Source organism: Myxine glutinosa, chromosome 14 (assembly GCF_964187855.1).
Source record: "Myxine glutinosa chromosome 14, kmMyxGlut1.1, whole genome shotgun sequence".
Lineage (NCBI taxonomy): Eukaryota > Metazoa > Chordata > Myxini > Myxiniformes > Myxinidae > Myxine > Myxine glutinosa.
Window position 1 is genome coordinate 13,357,827 of NC_136274.1, and position 24,611 is coordinate 13,382,437.

At 45.1% G+C, this 24,611-nt stretch overlaps 1 protein-coding gene across 3 annotated transcripts in view; it reads left to right on the forward strand.

Annotated features, from left to right (window-relative positions):
- The window catches only part of DEPDC5 (DEP domain containing 5, GATOR1 subcomplex subunit), a 159,917-nt gene that overhangs the window by 90,037 nt on the left and 45,269 nt on the right, over nucleotides 1-24,611 (forward strand). For all 3 annotated transcript variants that reach the window (XM_068135206.2, XM_078767894.1, XM_078767893.1), the window contains exons 27-28: nucleotides 1,028-1,188; nucleotides 5,097-5,214. In XM_068135206.2, coding sequence (XP_067991307.1) covers nucleotides 1,028-1,188; nucleotides 5,097-5,214 — 279 coding nt within the window. The remainder of the gene's footprint in view (nucleotides 1-1,027; nucleotides 1,189-5,096; nucleotides 5,215-24,611) is intronic.

Here is a 24,611-nt window from a genome sequence, read left to right on the forward strand (position 1 = left end):
GTGTGTGTGTGTGTGTGTTTTCTCGTATCCATTGAGAGCCTTAGATCATCTAAAAAAAAAAAGGCCCTGATATATTGTCTGAGATTTATTGCATTCATCCATTGTTGGGGAAAATATATAAAATGTCAGTGTGGAATATCTGTGATGGAAGCGAAATTGTTGATCAGAAATTGGATATCTTGAGAAGATATAATGCCCATTGCCCAAGGTCCACAAAAACGATAAGATTCCATCAGTTTGCTTATGATGGGGAGAAGCTGACTTGCTTCGAGTTCAGTGAATTAATATTTTAACCCTTCATGTTTATAGGGATGATGCTTGCAATTCTCCAAGATGAGGCAGGAGATCATCGGAGAAAGACGTGGAGAGTAATTGAAGATGGTGGAGACAATAGGGCGGCGCCATAGCTCCATTGTTAAGGAGAACAATGCCAGTGCAGTCAGGTCCAGTTGCAGAGAAGATGTCAAGATTTATGAAGGACTTCCTCTATCTTTGTGCGAGAAAAGTTCATGTGCTGCACACATTATGTTGCTGTCCACATCCACAGTGACAACACAAGGCATTGCTGATTTGCATATCCCTGACTCACAAGGTTTTGAATTGTGATACGCGGATCTTGAAACAATTGTTCATTAATAGACGTGATGTTGTGCTCTCTGTCAGGTGAAGGCCTACCTGAATGTGGTCTGTATGGAACTTTCAGTATTTTAGCAATCACCCTCAAGCTTGGATGCATGTTATGATATCTGCAATTACCAAGACATTTTACGAAAAAGCTACAAGCGGGATTACAACTTTTGGGATTGTCTGTCTGTCTGTCTGTCTCATAGTTTCACACCGGAGGGACACCTTCTGTTCCTCATATCTTTATTCCAAAGGCACATTTAAGAATTGCCACTGAACCCCATACAGCATTCGCACAATATAATTGATGCCGATAATCGCAGAAGCTGGAAATTTTAGGATGCAGCGGCCATCTCCTTGCCTTATCAAAAACCCTGGAACTGCCTCTTTGCTGTGTTTACAGGAGTGAAGATGGAGGTGCCTGCAGATTGAGCACGCAGCAAGTGTTTGAAGAGTTTGTTTCTCAGCGCTTGATGCAGGGGTACCAGTTGATCGTTCCACCAAAGTTACGCAGCCTAGCGTCTGCCTCTAAAGTTGTTGGCAGCAGCCCCCGTTACTCTAAAGGCAAGTAATGCAACCAATCGGAATTTACCTCCATGATTTTCCAGGAATGTAAAAGGTAGCACTTGACACAGACATTGTGGTAAATGTAAGTTTTATGCTTAAAATGTTTGCTTCAACTATCACGTATCGCAGCAGATTCCTGCTTCGTTTCCTTAATCTCTTTCTTTATTAACAAATTCCCCCCATAAACTCCCTGAACCCTTGGAACACACTCTTAGCTGTTTACTCCACAAATTTATCCATACGGTTTATAATCCCACAAACAAACAAAGGACTATATTACCCTCGTGAAAAAACATTAAGCTTTTGGACGTCGTTCTGCTCAGACGTAATGTAGACTGTGGTTGAAATGTGCCCTTTCCTGTTTTTCCCTCTAACCACTCTCCCAGAATGAGATGTTCAGTTGGTTGACATATATATATATATATATATATATATATATATATATATATATATATATATATATATATATATATATATATATATATATATATATATAAATATACAGGGTGGTCCAGAAACCCTGGGCACATTTTGAAGAATGATACCTGCAACAACTAACTATGCTTATTATTGTTATTTGGTGCAAAACAAAACATGATTACTCGTAAATGGATGTGACCACTTCAACACGCACAGGCATCACGTGATACGCAACAGGGTGAGGTGCATCACGTGATACGCAACAGGGTGACGCGCATCACGTGATATGGATCGGGGTGAGCTTCGCTCACTGTGCTGCACGCGTTTGTCTTTGCATTTGTTTAATTCATTGTGAATTAGATGCAGTAATATGACGAAGGATATCGTGAGACAGAAAATTCGCGCTGTACGCTTGTATCCTGTATCTCGAAATTTGGCTGAAGTTCACAGACAAATTGTCAAAAAATGTGGTGCCGACGCAATTGACAGAAGTTTACCAAACGCTACCAACATAAGCCGATCATCGATTCGAAGAATACTGAAAGACCTTAATGCGAAACCATACATACCCAGATTAATTCACCAACTATCTGAGGATGATTTTAACAGGCGCATTGAGGCATGTGAGACATTGCTTGGGTTAATGGATATGGACAATGATTTTCAGAACAGGATCTTGTGGTCATATGAATCCAAGTTTACTTTATCTGATTCTGTAAATCATCATAACAGTGTGATATGGGCAGCAGGCAACCCACGATTTACTGTTGAGCACAACACCCAGTATCAAGCTAGTGTGTCCGTCTGGGCAGGCATTTATTCTGGAGGCATTGTTGGACCAATATTTTTCGAAGACAAAGTGAATTCTGCAAATTACCTTCTAATGTTGGAGAAGCATGTATTTCCACTCAATGATGGCCAAATATAGTTCATGCATGATGGTGCGCCTGCTCATTATGCTGCCAGTGCACGCCAGGCCCTTGATTTGAACTTCACAGACAAATGGATTGGCCGTCGTGGTCCGGTTAAAGGGCCGTCGTTGTCTGGTGATGTATCAACAACACCCTGTGATTTCTTCCTTTGGGGTTTCCTCAAACACAAAGTGTATGCGAGGAATCCTACGACCCTTAGAGACTTAAAACAAATCATCCATAATGAGACTGCTGCATTAACGACTAAAACATGCAGAACTGTGTGTCAGAGTATTTCATCATGGCGACAGCTGTGCATAGGCAATGAAGGAAAGCAGTTTGAACATTTGAACTGATCTGTTTCATGTACTGTATATTAGACTGATTGGACTGTTTAATGAGTAATCATGTTTTATTTTGCACCAAAGAACAATCATAAACTTAGTTATTTGTTGCAGATATCGTTCTTCAAAATGTGCCCAGGGTTTCTGGAGTGTGTGTGTGTGTGTGTGTGTGTGTGTGTGTGTGTGTGTGTGTGTGTGTGTGTGTGTGTGTGTGTGTGTGTGTGTGTGTGTGTGTGTGTGTGTGTGTGTGTGTGTGTCTGTGTGTCTGTGTGTGTGTCTGTGTGTGTGTCTGTGTGTGTGTCTAGGGGTCGGCGGATGGATTGTATAGATGTAAGTAATAAATAGTACATGGGAATGAAGATGTAATTAGACAGGCAGATGAAAGGCAGAAATGGACAGAACGGTTTAAGCATGCGAAATGAAATGCGAAATTTCCATTTATGTTTATTTAAATTACACAATGGACTACAAAATGTAAATGTTTCATGATATTTGTTATATTATATCACCTTTGTCTATCAATATTGTTGAAATGAAGATCAAATAGCTGTATGTTGAAAAAGTCAAAACTTTACAAAGTACTTACTTTTTCATGTGACTGGTATCCACTCATGGTACAGTAATGTACCATGTGGCAGGCGTAGCTGGATGGGATACCTTAATGGTGGTTCACCACTGCTAGTATGGAGCCACATAATGAATGATATATATATATATATTTATTTATATACAGTACACAGTTGTGGCCAAAAATATTGGCACCCTTGCACTTTTTTTCAAATAATGCACTATTTCTTCCAGAAAATTGTTGAAATTAAAAATTCTTTTGGTATCCAAATATGTATTTCTTTAGTTTGCAGTGGAACAAAACAAAAAAAGCTGAAAGAATTACTAAATCTTAGCTTATTCCACACAGAAATCGTAAAATGGCCCGGACAATATTATTGGCACCTTTTAGAAGTTGTTTGAAATAATTATATTTCAAGCAGGTGATTCTCCTTTACTTTGGAATTAAACTCACCGATGGTGAGTTGCAGGTGCCTGCAATAGAAAAATCACTCATTCAACCAGTTTGAATAGAGAAAAGGCTGTTTTGTGGCACTGTGTGTACCGCAATGAGCATGGAGAAAATAAAGAAAACCAGAGAATTGTCTGAGAAGGTCAGACACAAGATTGTAGCCAAGGGTGGACAATCTCAAGGCTACAAGTCCATCTCCAGAGACCTTGATGTTCCTGTGTCCACCGTACACAATGTTATCAGGAAGTTTAAGGCCCATGGCACTGTAGCCAACCTCCTGGACGTGGCCGCAATAAAAAATTTTTATCGAAGATTGCAGCGAAGGATTGTTTGAATTTTCATCGTGTTTGGCATACGGAAGAAGAAGAAAAAGCCTGACTCCAAAGTGGATATGGACGGGCTTGGTTTTGGGTGAAAGGGATGACTGTAGGGGTAATGATCTCATCCCTGTATGTTACACCAGTCACAGTGCTCCTTTGAATGATCATTAGATCAGTTATTCAGCCAACTTGAATGCCATGCCATACCATGAGGATGACATGTTCCCTCGTGGCACAATTATGAGTCACCAATCATGTTTCCTCACGGCACAATCGCTCTCCACCTTATCTCCAGACTTTGTAAACGTTCATTGTTAAAGTATTGGCAGAATCCTGATGTGTGTGTTCAAAAATTTTGTCACCAACGATTCACCCTCCAGTTGTATCGCTAATTACATGGCGGCTGTCGATGGCATTGTGTTCGGCAGATGCAAAGCAGTGTCCTGGACCTCGATGCGATATCTCGTGTTCCAAACTGTCTGGATCAAAAGGGAATGGTTGTTTGGTTCTTTGCAAGTCATTCTGGAGAAATTGTGCTGTTGGAAGGCCTGTCTATGTAGCAATGTTGAAATTATAATGATCGTCAAGAGGGTCTGTAACTCCTGTTGAATTGATCGAGGTTTCTTTGTGAACTGGCAGAATCTTGTCAGTGCCTTGGAAACGTGACTGTGATGAACATTGCATTCGGAAGCAATGGCAATATATTTGTGGGAACAGGCCTGCATGCAGGATTTCTGATGGGGGGGGTGGAGTGTGGGGATGGTTGCATAGCAACAGCATTATTTGCTTGTATGGTTAGGATAGTGGATCGTCGGTATTTGTTTGTGAGTCGGTAATCTGTTTTTGAAATGCTTTATTTACTTTATGATGAATCTGGTGGCTGTTTTGCCAGGAATGCTTCCACGTGGTGAGGAGGATGAAGAGCGAGAGCTTTGGCTGAGCATGGGGCGCAGTATGCACAAAGTGTCTTTCAAGGACAAGAAAGTCAGCGTCACCCGCTACCTGCCGAAGTCTGTTCACACAATTATTGCAACAACAACACTTATCTATAATGGCTGTAACTTAACTACAACCTTTCATAAGGATATTGTAATCGGCTGGAACTGTCGGACTGTACATCCGCCATGCTATCTCCTCAATGGTTGTGCAGAAATTCACCAAACCTGGTAGTTGTGATCACCACATGGCAAGAAGGTGCGAGGGCATTATCATTTTGGTCCTGCCCCCTCGGGGCCCTGAGACTGGGTGAAAAGGTCCAATACCAAAAAATGCAATTATGGGCACATTTTATAACATTTTTAAAAAATGAAACTTTGTACATGCAATCAATATTGGTTCCGACATTGAATCGCATGAAAGGACGCATGAAATATGTTCTGATATTTTTGGATTTGACCCCCGATTCATGCCCCATGGGATGGGGACTTAGGGTCACAGGGTTCAAAATGGGGGAAGAATTTAACTCAAAATTTGATATTGGGTCATACCTGGTGGAACTATCCTGGGGTTGGCTTTACGGTTGAGGTGGTTGGCTTAAGATCTTAGGGTCCTGAGGTTGAGCCCCTGTCATGCTGTTGAATTTACACCAGGTGGGTTGACTCCGCCTGTCATCTTTCCGATGTCGGCAAAATGAGTACTTGCTGACTGGTAATGGGGGCATTGCAGCAGTGGCACAGCCACGCCACCAGGAAATGATGCAGCAAATGATGCATCCCCCTCCTCTGTATCCCTCACCTTCTCTCTCTCCCCCCTCTCTCCTTGCCAACCACTCTCACTCTCCCCCACTCCCCTGTCTCTCCCCCCACTCCACTGTCTCTCCCCCACTCCCCTGTCTCTCCTCCACTCCCCTGTCTCTCCCCCACTCCCCTGTCTCTCCCCCACTCCCCTGTCACAAGCTGGTGTTACCTTGTGCCATCTTTAAACTTTGCTGTAGGTGGGAAGCGTGCATCTTGTCTTGTCAACAATCGTGTCAACAACCCCATCTTGTCTGTGCTTTATAAACATCCTTGTTAACCACATCCCATTAACAGGCCTATTCTCTTTATATTTACCATATTCTTACCATCATTGAATCTCACTTTGTTTCCAGTCAAGGGTTTTGTTCAGTGTAGCAGCACACAATGGGCCTAATCTTTTTACGAGATGCCATTGCATAGTTATAACATCCCCGGCGTAAATCCATATTGGACAACTGCCTTTATGTCCCCATCTAAAGGACACCACACTCCATGAGACAGCATCCTTGCTGAAACTACACTGGCTCTAACAGAAGTTTTTAATTTGTTCCAGTTGGAAATCAATTTCCCAAATTAGGTAGTTAGCGGTTAGGGTGCTGGCTTGGGATCCTAGGATCCTGAGTTTGAATCCCGGTTGATCGCTGAATTAATTCCGGGGGGTTGACTCAGCCTGTCGTCCTTCCGAGGTCGGCAAATTGAGCACCAGCTTGCTGGGATGAATGATCCCGGTGTGTACCCCGATTTATAAAAGGTACACTGTATCCTTGCGCATCGTAAAAGGCGACTAAGGGTTGGCGTCAGGAAGGGCATCCGGCCATAAAAACATTGCCTCAAACAGGGGACCATGATTGTCATGGGGCCCGCAAGGCCAACCCCCACTTGAGCGGGGAAAAATGTCCTTAAAACGATCATATATATATATATATATATATATATATATATATATATATACACAAAGAATTAAGTTAAGCACCCCTACACAACGAATTAAGGTAAGCACCCCCTAATATATATTCTTTGTGTATATGTATACATTGGCATATATTCTAAGGTATGTGAGATCAAATAATGATTGGTATGACATTAGCAATTATCCATTGATGAAATTGAGTGATCAAAGTGAAAAAAAGTGATTGGTTGAGTCAGTGATCCGATCACGTGGGTCCTACACACGTTATTGATGCAAAGATCGCTAGAGGTCTTCTCAGAACAATGACTGTACGTTAGAAAACATAAACGTCATCCACACTGTCCGTGATGGACCTATAGCTCCATACTTAAATTGAGGTGAAAATATGCCTAAAATTCCCAAAAAATTTCACCTTAAATTATTCAGAATAAAATATTGAAAACGGCATGATTGTTATGTTTTTATGTGACCATAATATCACTTCTCCAGAAAATATAGCAATATCATGGGTATATTACACTGTTTTGACGACAACAAACTTGTAATGTGCGAGGTTGTAAAAAAACGGGGGGGGTGCTTAACTTAATTCTTTGTGTATATATATATATATATATATATATATATATATATATATATATATATATATATATATATATAATCGTTAGATTAAATAAGACGCGGACGTAGCTTCAGGACGTCGATCTTTAATTGTCGACAAGCTTTCGACCAACAAAGGTCTTCTTCTGAGTCTACAAAAACAGCAGGCATGTATATCAGTCAAGTGTGTATGGTGATATGTGTGTGAGATGTGTGATGTGTGTAGAAAATGCATACAGAAGGAAGAGCCACGCCAAAGTTCACTCACCAGCCCCAAGTTCAACGGAAGTGACCGTTTGCGTTACGGTCACTTCCGTTAGGGTGCACGTGCATATACAAATATAGAGATATACATACATAAACACACAAGCATATATTCATATCCCATTTATATTCATATAATATATTTATATATTTATATAAATGACATATAAAGGTAGAATGAATGAATGAATGAATGAATGATGAATGAATGAATGAATGGGTTACGGTTAACAATTTGATTGGGTTGATGTGGGAACATGCTTTAGTCATCAAAATTTATGCCATGAGGGACTTTTGTCCGAAGTTTGTGTATCCAAAAGGACTCACGTTTCAGAATCGTGGTGTGTGATCGATTTGTGATTGATTCAATGGCAGAGATCTGAATGTCATTTATAGAGTGATCCGGTTGATTAAAGTGTATCGTGTAAGGTAGAGATTTGCCCTGACTGGTGTGGAAGTTATTGATTTCTGACCGGGTGTTATTAAATCGTGTGTAGAGTGTATTTTCAGTTTTTCCAACATATTGTTTGGTGCACTTTTGGCAAGTGATTAGGTATATGACCCATGTAGATTTGCAGTTCATATAGGAGGTGATGGGGAATTTTTGTCCAGTGCTAGAACTACAGAATTTGTTTCCTTCTAGTAAATGCTTGTGAATAATACATTTGTTTGCTGTGCATTCATAGAAGCCAGGGATCCTAGTTTGTTTGTTGTGGGGCTGTGGGTGCTTTGCTTTTACCAAGAGGTCCCTGAGTGTCCGACCACGTCGAAATGATGTTAGTGGAGGTTGAGGAAATGTGGTGCCGAGTGTTTCTGATTGATGGAGGAGAGGAAGGGCCTTATTCAGAATACTTGGCAATTGGGATGAGGTAGCAGAGTAGGTGGTTACCAGTGGGACACGGTTAGTTGCAGGTTTGGGTTTGTAAGTCAGAAGGTCTGCTCTCGGTATGTGTTTTGCTCGGGTTATTGCTTCTTGCACAGAGTGAGGGTCATAGTTTCTTGCAATGAAGTGTGTTTCTAATTGGCAGAGAGAAGTTTCTTCTGCCATTTTTGTTGAGCAAATGCGTCTTACTCTGAGTGCTTGACTGTATGGTATGCTTGCAATTGTATGTTTAGGATGAGATGAAGAAGGGAGAAGGTAAGAGTGAGTGTCTGTTGGTTTGGTGTATAGTTCTGTTTCGAGTCTGTTATTTTGAAGCGTGAGTGATGTGTCTAGAAAGTGAACTTCGGACTGTGAGCTGTCGAATGTGAACTTGATGGTCGGATGAATCAAATTTAATTCATTTTGGAATTGTGCGAGACTACGGGGGGATTTTGACCAGATGAACTGGATGTCATCAATATAACGTACCCAGGATTTTTCCAAGATTCCGTGATGAGGTTGTGCATTGATCTTGGCCTCTATCATTCCCATGAAGATGTTAGCGTACGATGGTGCAACAGGGGTACCCATAGCGGTACCTTGAGTTTGAATGTAAACATTGGTGTGGAAGTGTAAACAATGTAAACAATGGAATGTAAACAATGTAAACATTGAAATGTAAACATTGGTGAATGAACATTACATTCAAACTCAAGGTACCGCTATGGGTACCCCTGTTGCACCATCGTATGCTAACATCTTCATGGGAATGATAGAGGCCAAGATCAATGCACAACCTCATCACGGAATCTTGGAAAAATCCTGGGTACGTTATATTGATGACATCCAGTTCATCTGGTCAAAATCCCCCCGTAGTCTCGCACAATTCCAAAATGAATTAAATTTGATTCATCCGACCATCAAGTTCACATTCGACAGCTCACAGTCCGAAGTTCACTTTCTAGACACATCACTCACGCTTCAAAATAACAGACTCGAAACAGAACTATACACCAAACCAACAGATACTCACTCTTACCTTCTCCCTTCTTCATCTCATCCTAAACATACAATTGCAAGCATACCATACAGTCAAGCACTCAGAGTAAGACGCATTTGCTCAACAAAAATGGCAGAAGAAACTTCTCTCTGCCAATTAGAAACACACTTCATTGCAAGAAACTATGACCCTCACTCTGTGCAAGAAGCAATAACCCGAGCAAAACACATACCGAGAGCAGACCTTCTGACTTACAAACCCAAACCTGCAACTAACCGTGTCCCACTGGTAACCACCTACTCTGCTACCTCATCCCAATTGCCAAGTATTCTGAATAAGGCCCTTCCTCTCCTCCATCAATCAGAAACACTCGGCACCACATTTCCTCAACCTCCACTAACATCATTTCGACGTGGTCGGACACTCAGGGACCTCTTGGTAAAAGCAAAGCACCCACAGCCCCACAACAAAGAAACTAGGATCCCTGGCTTCTATAAATGCACAGCAAACAAATGCATTATTCACAAACATTTACTAGAAGGAAACAAATTCTGTAGTTCTAGCACTGGACAAAAATTCCCCATCACCTCCTATATGAACTGCAAATCTACATGGGTCATATACCTAATCACTTGCCAAAAGTGCAACAAACAACATGTTGGAAAAACTGAGAATACACTCTACACACGATTTAATAACACCCGGTCAGAAATCAATAACTTCCACACCAGTCAGGGCAAATCTCTACCTTACACGATACACTTTAATCAACCGGATCACTCTATAAATGACATTCAGATCTCTGCCATTGAATCAATCACAAATCGATCACACACCACGATTCTGAAACGTGAGTCCTTTTGGATACACAAACTTCGGACAAAAGTCCCTCATGGCATAAATTTTGATGACTAAAGCATGTTCCCACATCAACCCAATCAAATTGTTAACCGTAACCCATTCATTCATTCATTCATTCATCATTCATTCATTCATTCATTCTACCTTTATATGTCATTTATATAAATATATAAATATATTATATGAATATAAATGGGATATGAATATATGCTTGTGTGTTTATGTATGTATTTGTATATGCACGTGCACCCTAACGGAAGTGACCGTAACGCAAACGGTCACTTCCGTTGAACTTGGGGCTGGTGAGTGAACTTTGGCGTGGCTCTTCCTTCTGTATGCATTTTCTACACACATCACACATCTCACACACATATCACCATACACACTTGACTGATATACATGCCTGCTGTTTTTGTAGACTCAGAAGAAGACCTTTGTTGGTCGAAAGCTTGTCGACAATTAAAGATCGACGTCCTGAAGCTACGTCTGCGTCTTATTTAATCTAACGATTATATATTCAATACAAATGAGACGCCCTGCTCGTACTTTGGAGTTTCTACTATTTCTTACAGTTATATATATATATATATACATATACATACACTCCCGGTCAAAAGTTTTAGAACACCTCGATTTTTCCAGTTTTTATTGAAATGTACGCAGTTTAATGTCTCAATGTACTCTGAAATTTAGCATAGAACAAATAAACAATTGGAGATGAAAAAAAGAAATCATAGAATCATTTTGTTTAACAAAATTTAATTTATATTTTTGACTCGGCAAAGTAGCCACCTTTTGCAGATATAACCGCTGAACACACTCGTGGCATTCTTTCCACAATGGAAATCAAATATTATTCGGGAATTTCTTCCCAACACTGTTGCAGAAGTTCCCACAAATGTGTTGCACTAGTAGGTTGCTTTGCTTTCACCCTTCTGTCCAGTTCATCCCAAACCTGCTCGATGGGGTTTGAGTCTGGAGACTGTACTGGCCATTCCATGATTTGAAGCCTACCTTCTTGGTCTTTTCCTCGAAGGTAGTTTTGACATAGCCTGGAGGTGTGTTTAGGGTCATTATCTTGCTGTTGGATGAACACCTGACCAACTAGGCGTATACCAGAGGGTATTGCATGGTGCTGCAAAATGCTGTGGTAGCCCTATTTGGTTCAGGGTGCCAGTCACTCTGTGCAAGTCGCCGACTCTGGATCCAGCAAAAGAGCCCCAGACCATCATGCTTCCTCCTCCATGTTTGACAGTTGGTGTCACACACTGAGGAACCATCCTTTCGCCTACTCGACGGCATACAAAAACCCTGCGTGATGAACCAAAGATTTCAAATTTTGATTCATCGGTCCATAAGACCTTCTTCCAATCTTCAGTCGTCCACTGGCGGTGCTTCATGGCCCAGGCAAGCCTCTTTTTCTTATTTTGCCATCTTAGCAATGGCTTTCTTACTGCCACTCAACCTGTCAAACCTGCAGCTCGAAGGCTTCTGTTCACAGTTTTTTTTTTTTTTTTTTTTTTTTTTTTTTGTATACAAGATCGAGGCTCGTGAAAGAGCGAACATTAATCACACAGAAAGACAAACCGACACATAAAACATATAACATCGGGAGCGGTAGACAAGATGGGGAGAGAGGGGGAAGGACACAAACACAACATTTGAGAGCAGGGACCGAGAGACATGGAGACATCGAGAGATCTGAGAGAGGGCGAGGGCTTTGGGGGGGGGGGGCCATGGGAAGGGGGCGGTGGGAGAGGTATAAAACGTATAAAACATATGGACACTGCCAGGACTTCCAGGAAAGAAGTTGGAATTTCAAACAAGGTGGATCTGGGGTGAATTAGCGGGGGTAGAAAAGATCAAGGTTTTGGATGGGGGAAGATAAGAGATGGTGGTGAACAGCTGTTTTAAAGACCTGGAGGGAGGAGTGGGATTGAAGGGAGTGATGGAGTTTGTTCCAGAGGCGGGAGAAAAGAGGAATGAAAGAGTGAAGGTGAGCAGAGAGCCGAGATTTCGGCAGTTTAACCATCAGAGGGTTGCTGGCAGATCTTGAGCGACCTGTAGGAATATTTGGGGGACAGAGCACAGAGAGAGCTGGGGGTGCAAGGCCGGAGAGGAGTCGGTAGAAGACAGAAAGACCACCTACCTGCCTGCGGTGAGTGAGTGAAAGGCCCTCAGAGATAGCTTCATCGCGGGAGATTCCAATAATTCTGAAAGCTTTGGTTTCAACAGCGTGAAGCCGAGCTAGGTGTGAGGCAGGAGCACCGGCCCATAGGGGAGAACAGTATTCCATTGAGCTGCGGATGAAAGCCTTGTATGTGGTGAGGAGCTCAGGTGTGCCGAGGAAGGACTTCGCACGACGGAGGATGCCCAGTCGGCGACTGGCTTTGGAGGCCAGCTTGGAAATGTGGTTTTCCCAAGAAAGATCATGGCAGATAGTGAGACCCAAAATCTTGAGCGACAGAACTTCTTGGAGAGGATTGTTGAGAAAGTAGATGGGAGGGTTGTCCAGTCGATCTTTTCGGAGAGACATAGTAAGAGTGTGAGATTTGTCAGGATTGAAAGACATGTTCCACTTGTTTGACCAGTCTGTGATTTTGTCCAGGTCTTCAGAGAGTGAGGAGGCAGCAGACTGCCGATCTGAGGGAAGAGGAATGGAGCGGCAGAGAGTGGAGTCATCAGCAAAGAGATAGAGAGGATTTTCGAGAGAGTCAGAGAGATCATTGATGAAGACCAGAAAAAGCACGGGGCCCAGAACACTGCCTTGGGGAACTCCAGCCTGAACAGGAAGAGGAGATGAGAGAAACCCATTCAGGGCCACACGTTGACGACGACTAGAGAGGAAGTCCGCCAGCCATGCGTGGAGATTTCCATGGATACCAAAGGAGGAGAGTTTGGTGAGCAGAGCGGGGTGCCAGACCGTGTCGAAGGCACGTGATATGTCGAGGGAGACAGCTCTAATTTCCTGTTTGGCATTGAGGACCTCCATCCATTGTTGAGACAGCAGAAGCAGCATGTCCAGAGTAGAGTGACCTGGTCTGAAACCAAATTGATGATCAGAGATCAAGCCATTGGAGAAGAGGAAAGATTTCATATCCGAAGCAATGATGGATTCCATGACTTTGCTGATAATTGGGAGAAGGCTGATTGGTCTGTAGTTGCTAGGATCTGTTTTTGCACCTTTTTTGTGCAAAGCGGTGATGTTGGCTGATTTCCAAGCAGATGGCAGTTGACCTTGAGCAAAAGAGAGGGTGAAGAGAACAGAGAGAGGGTGAGATAGAGCAGCAGAGCAGGATTTTAGGACCCGTGGGCTGATGCCGTCGGGTCCAGTTGCAGAATCAGAGTCGAGGGTTGACAGAAACGTTTCCACCTTGTCAGGAGGAAAGGACACGGAGTCCAGGAGCAGCAGGGTACGACTGGGTATGGTGGGTACAGAGAGGGATGGGTTTGGGACACAAGATTTAGAGGCAAACACAGAGTTGAGGCATTCAGCTTTTTCACGTGCGGAGTCAGCTGTGTAGCCGTTTGAGGTAAGGGAGGGGATGGAGGGGGAACAAACACCAGAAACGGATTTGACCAGACGCCACCAGGATTTGGAAGAGGGAGACAGATAAGAGAGTTCGGTCTTGAGAACGGAGAGATATTGTTTCCTGGCTCTCCTGAGGGTGGACACACACTTGTTTCGGGCTTTGTGAAAGGAAATGAGATTTCCTTCCGTTGGATTTGCTTTCCAGGAGACGAAGGCAAGTTGTTTCTGGGCAACAGCCTCACCACAAGATTCCGTGTACCATGGACACGGGAGGAAGGGTATGACAACTGAAGACGAGATGGGATAAATCTGTGCATGAGAGAGAGCAATTTACTTTGGAAGAATTCCCAGGATGAGTTGATGTCAGAGGTGGTAGAGATGGGAGACCAGTCCAGATGATTGATGGCTGCTTGAAGACCGTGCCAGTTGGCCTGAGTGAAATGCCAGACTCGTCGACGCTGAGCAGGCTCCCTGAGGATGGTCAGAGAGATGTCCACTTTAACAAGGACATGATCAGATGATCCGATCGGGGCAGAAGAAGAGCAGCAGACATTTTCAGGGAAGTTAGTCATAACCAAGTCCAGAAGAGAAGATGTTCCGTTGACTGAGATCCGGGTCGGGAAATTGACAGATTGTGTCAGTCCCAGTGAGTCGCAGAAGTCCTTTGCTGAAGAGCCATGGCTGGTGAGAGAGGTACCCACACCCAGCCAACTGGCATGGTGACAATTGAAACTGAGACTTGCTTACTTCGACCAGTGTTAAGCTGTGCTTGAAGCTGTTGTCCTGTGAGCCGCCTATCACGCAAGCTGTTGACTCTCAGAAACTTGTCTTCTGATTCTGCTGTGGCTTTGGGTCTGCCAGACCTCTTCCTGTTAGAGTTTCCTCCAGTTTCCAATATACTACCTCCTGTAGTGCAATGTTGTCCAAATAATGCTTCAGAGGGTGTAATAACAGTCTGTTCCAATACTGCTTTTATACTGACAGGGGGTTTGTAAGCAAGTAATCAGCAGAGGTTGGGACACCTGTAGGAATTGTTTGCATCAACCTTCAAGGCTTAATTTACTTACATTGCTGCAGAACAGCTGCAAGTTGTTAACCCATTACTTGTTCCCTGAAGAAGGCCTTTTTTTTTTTCAATATAACTGTGCAATTTACATTATTTTTCCGTTTTTGCAAACCTAAACTTTTTTTTTAACCTCGAGCAGTTCACTGCTTACCTTTGTACCAATTCAGGTTATTCACTGGACATTAAACTGCGTAAATTTCAATAAAAACTGGAAAAATTGAGGTGTTCTAAAACTTTTGGCCAGTAGTGTGTGTGTGTGTATATATATATATATATATATATATATATATATATATATATATATATATATATATATATATATATTGTTGCGGTTTTGAGTTTTGTACAATAAAAGTTAATTTCCCCCTCATAGTTTAGTCACACAACAACATGTAGCCTCGCGATAGTTCAGTTATCTCTTAGTATTTGTGAGCATAGTCCTTTTCCTGTGTTAGTCTTGCGTTGAGTAGAATAATGAGAGTTAGGTCCTTTTCATTGCTCCATTGCCTTATGCCTCCATTGCCTCTTTATGCTGCCTTTGGCTTTTTGGTGCGAATTGACACGAGGCGGGCCTGGCAGGTAGGGTCGGGACCGAATGACGGCGGCGGAGAAGCTGACGGTAAGCGCAAGCTGCCAATCAGGGCTCAAAGGGAGTGGCTGCGGCAATGCGTCACAGGGCGTGGTTGGAACGTTTGAGAGGGCTCAGGGCATGTCCATATATCCCGTCGCGCAAGGCCCCCACAGAGAGGGAGCAGTTCGGGGTGAGCAGTTGAGTTCGGTGAGTTATGAGCTATTGAAGAGGCGCGTATTGATGAGAGTTACGAGATCGGCGAAAGACGCGCATGAACCAAGTATAAGCACTCGTATTAAAGCGACGCTTGGTTGAGCTTGAGGCTGAGCCTCTATTGCATTGGGTTACGTGAGTGATAGCGCGCTGGTAACTCGACGTGCTGTGGAAAGCCGCCGAGAGACGCGTGCATTCCTTCCCGTCTTCCTGCCTCATCTGCTGCCTTTTGTTCGAGAGACGCGCTGCGAGGATCCTTTCCACCACCTGCTTGCCATCTTCGTGGGACATGCTGGGACCGTGGAGAGTGTCGTGAAAATCAACCACAGACACGACTTGTCCCTTGGGTAGGTTTAATATCATTTAGATCTGTGGTAACATCCTGTAAAATACATTCATGCAATAGACATCAGAATCGGAGTATTATATGGGCAATGTCCGATATCAATAGGCAAAGCAAAACAAGTGCAGCATATAGGGGCGTACGTACCATTCAAACTACAGGACTATATGTCACAGTAAGTGTCGCTGGAGTGTCCTTGCGCCGCGGTTGTCCCGGGTCTTATAGACGCCCCTTTAGTGGGATAAGCGAGCACTCCTGGGTTCACCTTCAGTATAATTTCACTACATTGAGCATGCCGGGCCGCCGTTCCTGAACGACGAAGGCAGCGCGTGGACACCATTCTCCCTGCAATTCCCCTGTGTGAGTGTGACCGGGCCCGTGCCTAAGACTAAGACCCGTCATCTAAGACTGACTAAGTTCTGCTCTGTGTCTGCTTTCTACCGAATTGTACATTGTGTAAATAATAGTAATTAAATCCTGTTATTCCTTTATTCGACTGTCTCGTCCCTTCCATCATTGACTAAGCGTGGTACGAATAGAACTGCTCGAATCGGGTTCCAACACTAGAAAACTGCACGGACCACGTGGTACGCAATCCGCTCGGTGTACTCAAATTACACGTGGCTCGTGCGAGGCTTGCTTCCCCGCTTTCGTGGCAGTGCATGTATTTAGGTACGTGCGAGACTTGGTCCCGAAACCCTACCTTGCGTTTGCCCGGAAGGGGCGTTTCAAGTCTCGGTTATGCCGGCCCAGAAAGAACAAGGGGCTTAATCTCCCCTTGGTAAGGGTAGGAAGGGCGGCGGAAAACCGTAACTATATATATATATATATATATATATATATATATATATATATATATATATATATATATATATATATATATATATATATATATTGTTATGTGGGGGAGGGGGGGGTAAAGGAATATCTAGAGTCAGGTAGGTCTGTATATGTATCATGCCTCGTCTGTCGTGATGGGGAATCTACCTGTAATAAGTTCTATGTTAGTCCAGTTTATAAGTTCTATGTTAGTCCGGTTTTTTCGGGATAAGCTGTGTTGATGTCCCCGCTACGAGGGAGCAGGGCGTGCTAAATAGTGCAGGGATTATGGATAAGATTCCTTTGTTCGTCGTCCCTCCCTGTCGCCAAACCTTTGTCCCTTATGGCAATGCATACTCATATAAACACTTAGATAGGCCCCTTAGTGCAACATTAAATCATTCCACTTCCCTTACAATGACCTTGGAAGAAGACCGGCAGGAAGCCAGATCGGGGCACCGTCGGATGGCCGCCACCAGCCGCACCACCAGTTGGCCTAGCAACATCGCGTGAGACGAGCTGTAACCACGCCCAGGAGGACTGTGATTGGTTGGCGTGGAAGGCGCGAACCTGGAGTGAATCAGTGCGGAAGGCGCGAGGAGGTTCGGCAAATGGCGGGAAGCTACGAGGCTCTGGTTGGTAACGCGCCAGAACTGACGTCACATGCCAGGTTTCAAAAGGACTCGCTGGCGGGATTCTGGACGCTTCGCTCTGTGGGATTGTGTCGTGCTGACGGTTCGCGCTTGGATTGCGTCGTGCTGAGGCTTTGCTCTTGGTATTGAGTTGTGCTGGCCCTTCGCTTGTCGTTGTTCATCCTTGGCTCTTGGCTCTTCGTCTTGAGAGGTCCTGGTGGTCGTTGGTTCACCATCTTCGTGGTGCTTGGAGCGGTGCTCGGTGCTTTTGGTGCTGTGAGCGAACGGACCTCGTGGGCGGTCGATGAGGAGCCTGGAGTGGGGCGTTGGCTCGGGCCTGGCGGAGCGCGTGGGCGAAGCGGACGGAGGGTTTTCTCGCGCCGGAGCTTGGAGCCGCGTTGGACGGTGGACAAGACTGCAGACAGTTAAGATGCACCACATTTCACACGTACACGACAGACAGTTATGTTTGCAATTCATTCCCCTGTCTCGTATTTGGAAGTCGGTGTACGGGACCCCGATTTAGGACATTTTATTTCCGGCGTGCATTTCCCTGTCCCGTGATTCCTTGTAAAATAAACCCTTGCATTATTATCCCTTTCCATTCAAAATCTTGTGTCCGTTTAAGGTTAATTCACCTGCAGGATCGGAGCTGCAGTCGGATCGCTATCGGTAAGCGCTTCCACCTCTTCCTCTTCACTTCTTCCTCCCGCGGTTTATAGCCAAATCCGAGTTGGTCATCGCCTCAATTAAAGCCGTTCGGTCATTCGCAAGCCCTGGTATTAACCGGAGGGTATTCGCACGACAATATATATATATATATATATATATATATATATATATATATATATATATATATATATATATATATATATATATATATATATATATATATATATTGTCGTGCGAATACCCTCCGGTTAATACCAGGGCTTGCGAATGATATATATATATATATATATCGTGACCCGGAAGAGATAAGGAGGGGAGGGGGAAGAAGCGGCGAAAGATCGTAAGCAGACGTTTCGGATTGCAGCTCCGGACCGAGCAGTCAAACGTACAGTACAAGGGAACTTTGCGTCCTTGAAAAGAAGTCCGCGCAATAGCAGATCGCCGGATTGCTGCGGAGCCTGCGTAGTCGGGTATCCTCACTGAGGTGGCCGAGTATCCTTACCTCCAAACCCGGTGCGAGAGAAAGCCGTCCGCCACCTTCGCCACGCGCACAACCGGCAGTGACCAGGTTTTTGTGTCGCATCAGCCGGGCGTTATTCTCCGGTGGCTTGACGGGGACGGCTGTACAAGACAGTGGCTTTTGGAGGGTTATTGAGGAGACTCGCGGATTGGACCGCAACCGTGTACGTACCAGAAATCGGCTTTGGGAGGTTTCCCATTCGACCGCTATCGTGCGGGGGATTGGACCACGTGACCTGCGGGTTGGTTCAATGGTCTACGCCTCCCCTGATTGTAATCGGAAATTGATTCCACGATCGCTGGAGCGAATCGACGTCGCCTGGGAGGAGTACAGAGACATTGGGGAAAGGGCCGTGAGTTTGGGGGTTAAGGGACTCGATAAGGTGGTGCCACCTGTAGATAGGAATTATATGGTGAAGTGCTGTACTAACTGGGGTCGTGATTCCTGTGTGGGATTTATAATATATTGTGGTTTGTTCGTAACCCTTGGTGTGGACTCGTTATTGATTGGCTTGTTTTCAACCAAGGATAACACATCTTTCTGCCGGGGACTTCTTCGGGGTTCGGAGGTTTACCGAGACCAGAGGATAGGGGAGGACCCCGTAACAGAAATTGGGGGCTCGTCCAATTGATATTCGTGGGCTCGCAATTGGGTCTGCGTCCGGGATCTGAAAATTCCTAAATTTAGTCCGGGGAAGAATTCCCTAACATTCCCAGAATTCCCAAGTTTGGAACTTTTCCAACATTCCCAAACTTTCTCCCAAAAAAAAATATATATATATATATTTTTTTTTTTTTTGATTTTTGCGTGAAGGTTAACAGGTGTTAACAGTAGTCACCATGGAGTTTGACGCAGGGAAGTTTACAGTGACCCCTAGTGAAGCACAGTTCAGAGCGTTAGTAAAATCGGACCTCTTGAAATTGGCCAAACATTTTAACATGGAGGTCCGAACTAATATGAAGAAGGCAGAGTTGCAGACAGTGGTGATACAATCTATGGTGGGATTAGGAACATGGGAAGAGGTAGCCTTGGAGTGGTTACCAGAAGAGCAAGAAAATTTGGAGCTCCGGAAATTGGAGATGCAATTACAGAGCCAGGAAAGGGAAAAAGCAGAGGAAAGGAAAGCAGAAGAGAGAAGGGAAGAGAAACGCGCAGAGGAAAGGAGAGTGGAGCGAGAACTCCAGGAAAGAATAAAAGCAGAGGAACGAGGACTCCAGGAAAGATTAAAAGCAGAGGAACGAGAACTCCAGGAAAGGTTAGAAGACAAAAAAGCGGAGGAAAGGAGAGCTGCAAGGGAACTCGAAGCAGAGGAGAGAAGAGCCGAAAGGGAGTTAAAGGACCGTGAATTGGTGCGTCAGCAGGAAATTAAAGTCAAGGAGCTGGATGTGTGGAAAGAACGGGGAGAGGTACCATCCATGCCGACTGGTTCGACACCTGGTCAGAACACCTGGGATGTAGGCAGACATGTGAGGCTGGTTCCACCCTTCAATGAAAAGGAGGTAGCCAAGTTTTTTCTGCACTTTGAGAAAGTTGCTCGACTGTTAAAATGGCCTGAGGAATACTGGTCCATACTGGTGCAAAGTGTTCTGGTGGGTAAATCTCAAGAGATTTATTCGGCTTTACCGATTGACCAATGTGCAGATTACGAGGTATTGAAGAAAAACATTCTCAAAGCCGATGAATTGGTCCTGGAAGCTTACCGGCAAAAATTCCGGAGTGCCAGGAGGAGGGAGAGTGAGACCCATGTGGAATTTGCCAGAGTGAAGGAAACCATGTTTGATAGGTGGTGTGATTCAAAAGGAGTGGGGAAAGACTTCGAACTATTGCGACAATTGATCCTGGTGGAGGAATTCCAACAGTGTGTCCACGAGGACATTAAAATACATCTGGAGGAAAGGAAAGTACCAAAGTTGTATGACGCAGCAACCATGGCAGATGACTATGCCTTAACACACAGGATGGGGTTCCACAGAATGAACTCCTCGCCTAGACTTAGACAGGGGAGCTATGGGACATTTGGTGCGGAGAACGAAGATTCAGGGGGGCGGCCTCAAGATGAAAATGAGGACCACTCTGACACCACGACTTCTAGAAATTAGAAGACTGCGGTTCCTAGACAGACCTATCGTCCGGGGGGCTCGAGGCAGACCGCCACCCCCATGCCTTGGCAGACCACGAGGTTCTCCTCCGGGCTTACTTGCGCTTTTTGCCAGAAACCTGGACACTTGATGTCCCACTGTCATGCTCTGAGAAAGGAAAATCAGGAGCGGAGTTCGACGAGTACAACTCCGAATGCAATGGCCAGTGTGAGAAATCGCCCTCAAAAGGGTTACCAACCATTTATTTCAAAGGGGTTTGTGTCACTGGATGGAGACCCGACTACCCAGAAACCTGTTAGGGTATTGAGGGACACCGGAGCACATCAATCTTAAATGCTTCAAGGCATCTTGCCATTGTCGGAGGAGACAGCAACTGGTGATAGTGTTCGTTTACAGGGGATTGGTGGCTGTGTTAGATCTCCACTCCATGCCATCCATTTGGAGTCTGATGTGGTGTCAGGACCGGTCACCGTAGGTTTACAAGCCACTCTTCCTGTAGAAGGAGTATCTGTAGTTATCGGAAATGATTTGGCCGGTGGTCATGTTTATGGTAACCCGAGGGTTGGGAAAGAGCCCAGCAGGGAAAATAACACCACACCAGTTAGGGATGGCGACAAAAGTACCAAGTTATTTGTAGGGGGACTGAACTTTAAAACAAAGGAAGAAGTTCTGACCTCTGTCTTTAACAAATATGGACCGCTTGTGGAAGTGCGGTTGGTAAAAGACAGGGAAACGCAACAGTCAAGAGGGTTCGGCTTTGTCACGTTTGCAAGCACAAAGGATGCCAAAGAGGCAGAGAAGAATTGGAATGGCAAGGATTTGGAGGGTCGGACCATAACAGTAGGGAAGGCATTTCGTAGGCGTCGAGAGGTCTACAGAAGAGGACAACGTGGAGGTAAGGATACTCGGCGACCTCAGTGAGGATACCCGACTACGCAGGCTCGCAGCAATCCAGCGATCTCCTATCGCGCGGACTTCTTTTCAAGGACACAGTTCCCTTGTACTGTACGTTTGATTGCTCGGTCCGGAGCTGCAATCCGAAACGTCTGCTTATGATCTTCCGCCGCTTCTTCCCCCTCCCCTCCTTATCTCTTCCGGGTCACGGTCCGATTTCCGGCCACCTTTTTCCAGGAGCGCTTTTAACCCTTTTAACCACAAAAAGCATCATCTCGAATCAACCATGATGACAAGAACCACCATAATTAGGGCTGGTATCCGTAACACTTCCATCCCTGGTAGTTTTGGTGGTGGCCGCAGCCGATATTACTATGGAGGCTCCCAGAGTTATGGCATCTCCCGAAAGAATGATTATCAGGGTAGCGGCCGAGAAGGAGACCGCTATTCCCGTGACTACTGTGACAAGTGGTCCCACCGTAATTATTAGGAGTCTGGAGAAGGTGAAGCACTGAATGCGGCGGAGCCGCCAAGCCCAGACTCCGACACGGACTAACCGTGAACGCCACGTTCCTAAAGGCGTCCATGTAGTGAATACACGGCTTGGCCTCCCGGAAAAAGTGCTATCGAGTTGCTTAACTTTGGATTTTTGATCAACCCCTTAACCTTCATTCAAAAAAATGAAAAACAAAAAATCCGAGGTTGATGAGATGGAGTTGGCTTTGCAGGAGTTCAACTTGGAAATTGAGCACGTAAACGGCAGGGACATTGTCGTGGCTGATGCTTGGTCCAGAGTGAATTAACTTTGTAAATCTCTGGGGGTTGTGTGAAATTTTGTTGCTTTATTTTTGAGATGTGATAATTGTTGCCCACGGGAATTAATGATTTGGGGGTGAGCTTCCTCTTGTTGGTATAAAGAATTTTGCCTACAACAAAAGTTTTCCCTATTTTCAAACTTTCTTTCTTGAGGGGTGGAAGTGTTACGGATACCAGCCCTAATTATGGTGGTTCTTGTCATCATGGTTGATTCGAGATGATGCTTTTTGTGGTTAAAAGGGTTAAAAGCGCTCCTGGAAAAAGGTGGCCGGAAATCGGACCGTGACCCGGAAGAGATAAGGAGGGGAGGGGGAAGAAGCGGCGGAAGATCGTAAGCAGACGTTTCGGATTGCAGCTCCGGACCGAGCAGTCAAACGTACAGTACAAGGGAACTGTGTCCTTGAAAAGAAGTCCGCGCGATAGGAGATCGCTGGATTGCTGCGAGCCTGCGTAGTCGGGTATCCTCACTGAGGTCGCCGAGTATCCTTACCTCCAAACCCGGGTGCGAGAGAAAGCCGTCCGCCATCTTCGCCACGCGCACAACCGGCAGTGACCAGGTTTTTGTGTCGCGTCGGCCGGGCATTATTCTCCGGTGGCTTGCCGGGGACGGCTGTACAAGACAGTGGCTTTTGGAGGGTTATTGAGGAGACTCGCGGATTGCACCGCAACCGTGTACGTACCAGAAATCGGCTTTGGGAGGTTTCCCATTCTACCGCTATCGTGCGGGGGATTGGACCACGTGACCTGCGGGTTGGTTCGATGGTCTACGCCTCCCCTGATTGGAATCGGAAATTGATTCCACGATCGCTGGAGCGAATCGACGTCGCCTGGGAGGAGTACAGAGACATTGGGGAAAGGGCCGTGAGTTTGGGGGTTAAGGGACTCGATAAGGTGGTGCCACCTGTAGATAGGAATTATATGCTGAAGTGCTGTACTAACTGGGGTCGTGATTCCTGTGTGGATTTATAATATATTGTGGTTTGTTCGTAACCCTTGGTGTGGACTCGTTATTGATTGGCTTGTTTTCAACCAAGGACAACACGTCTTTCTGCCGGGGACATCCTCGGGGTTCGGAGGTTTACCGAGACCAGAGGATAGGGGAAGACCCCGTAACTATATATATATATATATATATATATATATAAACATACATATATACATACATACATACATACATACATACATACATCAGCGGTGGACCTTGGCGCAGTGGAACGAGGTCGCTTTCAGCGATGAGTCAAGGTTCTGTGTGGACAGTCCTGATGGGCACCATCTCTGGTGGCCAAGGTCCACCGCTGATGCTGCTGGCACCATCTCTGTCGGTTGCGGCGATGGGCAGCCATCATCACGGGGCCTCTGTATGGTCTTCTGGCAGTCAGACCATAGTCATGCAGTCGTCTTCATGCAGTATCATTGGAGATCCATGGGTTTGCACGCCCCGGAGTTTCTGCCACAGTGCGGGATGCTGGACGGAATCGATCCCGCAGGTGACTTCGGACCATCTGCCTGTCCTGCCTTGCAGTGGTGACTCTTGGCCTCCCTGATCGACGTCTGTCATCTGCAGAGTTGTGGAGGGTGTCTCTGTCCACCAGGGCCGATATCGTCTGGTGTGAACAGCCAAGGTGACGTGCCACCTCACGGTAGCTCAGTCCGCCTTGCAGCATGCCCAGGGCACGCTGCCGTTGATCCCTTGACAATCGTGGCATGTTGATTGAAATGCCCATTTTGCACTGGCCTTTATAAAGCCAATATCAAGACATCACGTGCAGCTCATTAAAATCATCCCGTACCCCTTGGCTAATCACTGGCAGTCAAAACGGCTGTTCAACAGCTGTGCTATGAAGTGACCATTGAAGGTTCAAGTGACCATCCGTGACCGTTTTGTCTGACAGTGAGGACACTATTGTCCACAAGTAAGTTTACACATTTACTACACGCAGTGTTATTGTTGATATTTAAAGGTTTCAAAGGTGGTAAGTTTCTTTTGCGTTTCAGTATAT